Source organism: Papaver somniferum, unplaced genomic scaffold, assembly GCF_003573695.1.
Source record: "Papaver somniferum cultivar HN1 unplaced genomic scaffold, ASM357369v1 unplaced-scaffold_135, whole genome shotgun sequence".
NCBI classification, from domain to species: Eukaryota; Viridiplantae; Streptophyta; class Magnoliopsida; order Ranunculales; family Papaveraceae; genus Papaver; species Papaver somniferum.
Window position 1 is genome coordinate 1,879,013 of NW_020622713.1, and position 4,858 is coordinate 1,883,870.

At 36.6% G+C, this 4,858-nt stretch overlaps 1 protein-coding gene across 3 annotated transcripts; it reads left to right on the forward strand.

Annotated features, from left to right (window-relative positions):
* Nucleotides 1-306: 306 nt before the first annotated feature.
* On the forward strand, nt 307-3,461 carry LOC113333947. 3 transcript variants are annotated; one of them, XM_026580310.1, is made up of 7 exons: nt 307-464; nt 1,418-1,885; nt 1,973-2,029; nt 2,165-2,356; nt 2,510-2,980; nt 3,065-3,139; nt 3,210-3,461. In XM_026580310.1, exons 2-7 carry the CDS (start codon nt 1,570-1,572, stop codon nt 3,371-3,373), a joined length of 1,275 nt encoding a protein of 424 aa, XP_026436095.1. In that variant the 5' UTR covers nt 307-464; nt 1,418-1,569; the 3' UTR covers nt 3,374-3,461. The 3 variants fall into 3 exon arrangements, with proteins under 3 accessions (XP_026436095.1, XP_026436096.1, XP_026436097.1); XM_026580311.1 differs by having other exon boundaries at nt 3,065-3,091; nt 3,183-3,461; XM_026580312.1 differs by having other exon boundaries at nt 3,065-3,091; nt 3,179-3,216.
* Nucleotides 3,462-4,858: the final 1,397 nt, after the last annotated feature.

Here is a 4,858-nt window from a genome sequence, read left to right on the forward strand (position 1 = left end):
TAGGTTTCTAAAATATTTTTGAAACCCATCGAAACAAAGAATATTTATTCGATTACCGCAATTAGGAACTCTCAAGGCCGAGCAATAGGCTTTGGGTGACAGGATTATACAGTCTAAAGCCCGTTAACAGTGAGACTAAACGTTATAAAGTTATATCCAAAACAATATCTGAATTTGTTTTAGATTTCACCCCTCATATATTTAATCAACGGCCATAAACCAACAATCTTCTAGGAATTTCCACCAAAAAATAGTTACCTTTGAGATAAAAGATCTGCCATATGGCATTTACAAAATTGGCATTAATTTAATCGTATGCCGGACACGTCGCCCTCGTCTTCTTCATTTTCTCTTTCCCTCTCAAAACTGTACGAGTAGTAGCAGAGACCACAGACAAAAGAAAGGCGGAGTTTTTCTTTTAATCAGGAGATTTCTTCTCTTAACCCAACATTTTATGCTGGCATGTAAGCTCTTCCTGATTGTTTTTTTTTTCTTTCTTTGGTTTTCATGTATTCATGAATACAGTTACAAGTTAGGGTTTTACACTGATTTTATGTTAACAATGGAGAAATCAGTGTGTAACTTAGTTTTGTTAAACCCTTTGTTTTGGGTTTTGTTTTGTTTAGGAGGGGAAACTCAAAACCCATCTTATTTTAGTTTCCATAGTTGGATTTATTTTTCTAGTATTTGGGGGTTTAATCAAGTGTAGTTTTTTGTCAAATTTGTTGGAATTGCATGTGGCTGTTTTGTATGTAACTCGAGGAGAACTCAGTGTGAATTTTCCCGAGGGTTGCTTAACCCAGTTGAATACTAGTTGATGAATGAATCAAAATCCGGAAAATTGTGTGGTTCCATTGGGGTGGCCATTTATCAGATCACTGTGACTTTGTCGAATGGTGTATTGACTCTTTTAACAGATCCTGTATATGTTTTCGCTGAGATTGGCCATATATTGAGGCCTAACTCAGGCCGCCCTAGGACCTGCCTCAGAACTTGTGAATTGATTGTTCAACATTACCTATCCGTATGTCTCTCCGACTAGCCTTGTACTAAGGCATAAATACAATTGCTCAAGTTTGAGTTTTATGTAGCTTCTGACAATCTAGGCGTCAGTTCAAAATAGAAAGCACTGCTGTAAAATTGCTCCAATTTAAGTTTTGTTTCTGTTTTCGTTTTCCTGTTGTGTTGAAGTGACGTGGAGGATTTCAAGAAACCCGTGTTTTTTCCTCTTGGTGTCTTCCTGTTTCTATAAAAGCGTGATAGTTCGTGTTGTTTCTATTTATCCTCATAATTTGTGCGAAGTCCATTTGTATAGAAAAAATGTTAAATTGGATAGGCTGCATTGTCGTTTTCTTCCATCTTGCACTTCCCTTAAAAAATGCTATCTCCCGTTTTTATTATTTCTCCATTTCTGCAGGCACAATATCCTAATGAGCAGAGAGTGGGGAGATTTCAGAGGCATGTTATGTTAATTAGACGTGACCTTGATCAAGAAAGTCTAGGTGATGACCATTGGAGGGAGAGGACAACATCTACATATATCAAGGGAACAGAGCTTTATGAATTCTAATGAACAAAATGGAAAATTTGACGGCACAGAAGCAGTTACTAATCTCAGAAGTTCAGTGGGACTCTGAGAACAAACAGTGGCTAGTCACTGGGCAGCAACAATATGATGGTGTACAAGAAAATGCTAATGAACCTTGGAAACGAGTCAGATGCGGAAGAAGAGGGGAAGTGGAAGATAAAACACTAATTGAACAAAGGCTCCTTGAGAATGGTGCCAACCAAATGAAAAACCATCTCTTGATACTTGCAGACTCGGCTAAATCCCTACCAGGTTCTGTAAATAACTATTCTGGTGTTACGAATAGTCAGTGTACAGGTTTGTGCTCAACTGCCCTTTCGAGAGCGTAGTCTGTGATCTTCCGCTACATGACTTGTCTTACATTTTTAACTGCTTTCTTAACAGTAAGCAATATAAATGTTCATCAGTTGCAAAATGGACTCAGCACTCATGCACCTTCAGGTTAGTGGTCATGGCTTCATCTCTATGTTTATTTCTGTTTTTTTTATCATTTTTCAGTGATATGATGGATAAGTTTAAAATGTTCCCGGAATGTTCATTTCTATTGTGTACGAGGTTTCTTCTTAATATTTACAGGTGAGAAACGGAAAAAGAAACCACTTGATACGTCAGGAGGGCCTCATTGTGTTGAAGATGAAAAAAATGCCTCACCTTTGGATGGAAGGATTCGCCTGACTCATCTTAGACGTTTTGCTCGCACAAGAAACCATCATTTGGCACAAGAAAGTGGAGAATGTATTCTTGTGGAACCTAAAGGAAGCTTTTTAGGTAAATTCTTGCTTTTCTTAAGCGAAAGAAAATGTAAATCATTTATCATCTTTTTTTTTTTCTTTGCCAAATGTGAATGCCATACTATTTAATCATTCTGCTCCCATATTTTATGAATGGGTAGCTAAATGTTTTTAATGCCATCATATGTAGTTCACGGAGGTTCCCAAGTAGTAGATTTCAGACAACCATGCATTGTGACACCCTTACAGCAGCTAAACTTGCCACATCAAATGACCAACAGTGCCCTATTATGGAATGAGATATTAAAGGGTCAATCCATGAAGCAACATCTCAGTACTTTACAATCAGAATTGGAGGCAGAGAAAGATTCTAAATTAATTCCACAGGAAAGGCAGAAGCTGAAGACACACCTAAGAGAAAACGTTCCGGACGAACAGCAGGTACAAGCCGCCACACAGAGTTATCCTAAACTAGTTGCAAAGGAAAGACGGAAGTTGAGGAAGCACCGACGTAAAAGACGACCGGAAGAACAACTTGTCGAAGCTGAACAACAGAGTTACGTTCTGCCCAGTGCACTAACGCATCAAATGTATGATGCTGGTCAACAATGGCATTGGCACATGTGGGAATTTGAACAACAAAGATTATTACGTAATGCAGGTAAACCTCTAAAGTCAAACTGTGAGCAATTAAATAAGGACATGTATGTTATTGGTGGTTCACAACCTTGCCTTTTTGTGACAGGGGCTGGTCCAGGAAAGTTGCAGTTGGGTAAGCATAATAGCCCTGAAGAATCCACCATTATCGAATTCCAAAGAGGTGATCATTATTTAATTCCAACTTCTTTTTTTGGTTAAGGTAGGTCTTCATGTTTGTCATGACATTTCAGATGAATCCACGAAGCAAGATGGATCATTTGCCAAAGGGCGAACTCGTGTCAGTAATTTAAAGCGCGAAGCTCGACTGAAAAGTCAATCTACAATGGAGAGTAAGCAAGAGAGGGGCGAATACAAAGGGGAGCCTATGGGGTCGCATGGCCACTTAGGATTTTGAGATCAATAATACGTGTATATTCTTTACAATTTGTACATTTGAACAATTCTTGTTGGCCTTGTAAACATCTTGAATTTTTTTTTACTCATATATGTTTTATAGTTTTAAAACTAGTTTTATTTTATCCGACCACTAAAACCGAAATAAATTTATGGACTTTTAGTATATTTTAATTCCTACTTTCCTGAAAAAAACAAAATTTTAATAATTTTGTTTTTAAGTAAGTTTTTTTTCCCGATGGTTTCTAATTTCTAATTGTATGAAACATATGTAGAATATTTATGGTGGGTCTGGATTAGAATTTTAAAGATAGGATTTATAAGTCCGGGGGATTTGTGGAATTATGTTTCTCTCGGTAGTTTGGTTATCCAAATCCCTGAAATCACGTTTCCTACGGAAATTACTTTTTTTCAGTAAATCCACCATATGGATTCCGTCCCCTCCCCTAAGATTTGGTGGGAAACTAATTAAGGATCTGCGGACCCGTTTTCTTTTAACTCTAAATTCCATATATGTGCAATTTTAAAATTTGAAGGTAATGCCACACGGTATGTACATAGACTAGAACCCCCTTACTATATGGGTTCAATATATAGAATCCCCATTAAATGGATCATACACTGTCAACTCCATACTTTAGGAAACCTATTTTGAGGCATACTCATTTTTTTTTGAGGCATACTCATCCATTATATTATCTAGGGTGGGTTTATAAGGGGTGTCTAAAGGTAGTGTAATTACCTATATATTCCTAAATAATTTCAATTTTTCATAGTTCCCTTATCCTCAAAAACCTAAAATTAAAAATCAAAATAAACTTTAAACTTAAACATCTAGTACTCCAATTCAATAAAGAAATTAATCAAACAAAGGAAACACGAATCGAAGTGAGCGATGTTGGAATGCGAAATTCAAATCTCAATTGCTCTTATATGTATTTTAGAATGTATGCGTAACAAACTCATCTTGTTTTTGATTGATTTTATTTTGTTTGATCGGTAGAATATGATTTCAAAGATGAAATTAAGGTTTTCAGAAGATCAGTTCGGCTGATCTTGCAGTATCAATTTTGAGCCGAACTTAGTGTATGATTTAGAGAAACACTATGTTCGGTTAATGCGACTTTACAATATTTTCAGCCGAACCTCAATTTTCCAGCCGAACCTCAATGTTTCAAGCCGAACCTAGTGGATGATTCAGTTTCTGAGTGAAGTTCGGCTGATAACTTTTGAGCCGAACCTCTGTTTTTTTGAAATTATACCTAGGTTCAGCTGACAAGTTATCAGCCGAACCTAGGTATAATTTCAAAAAAACAGAGGTTCGGCTCAAAAGTTATCAGCCGAACTGTTCATCTGTTCAGCAGATCTGAGTTTTAAAAATTCAATTTTTTGGCAGATTCAACTTATAAAAGGAAATTAAACCTCGATAGAAGTTTACCTCTGATTTGAATCACACATTTTGGTCACTTCTAATCACTAAAATCTC

Coding starts and splice junctions, on each gene's coding strand:
- LOC113333947 (XM_026580310.1), top strand. CDS start 1,570: ATGAACAAAATGGAAAATTTGACGGCACAGAAGCAGTTACTAATCTCA. Junction 2,030..2,164: donor CAGCACTCATGCACCTTCAG/GTTAGTGGTCAT, acceptor TAATATTTACAG/GTGAGAAACGGAAAAAGAAA. Junction 2,357..2,509: donor ACCTAAAGGAAGCTTTTTAG/GTAAATTCTTGC, acceptor CATCATATGTAG/TTCACGGAGGTTCCCAAGTA.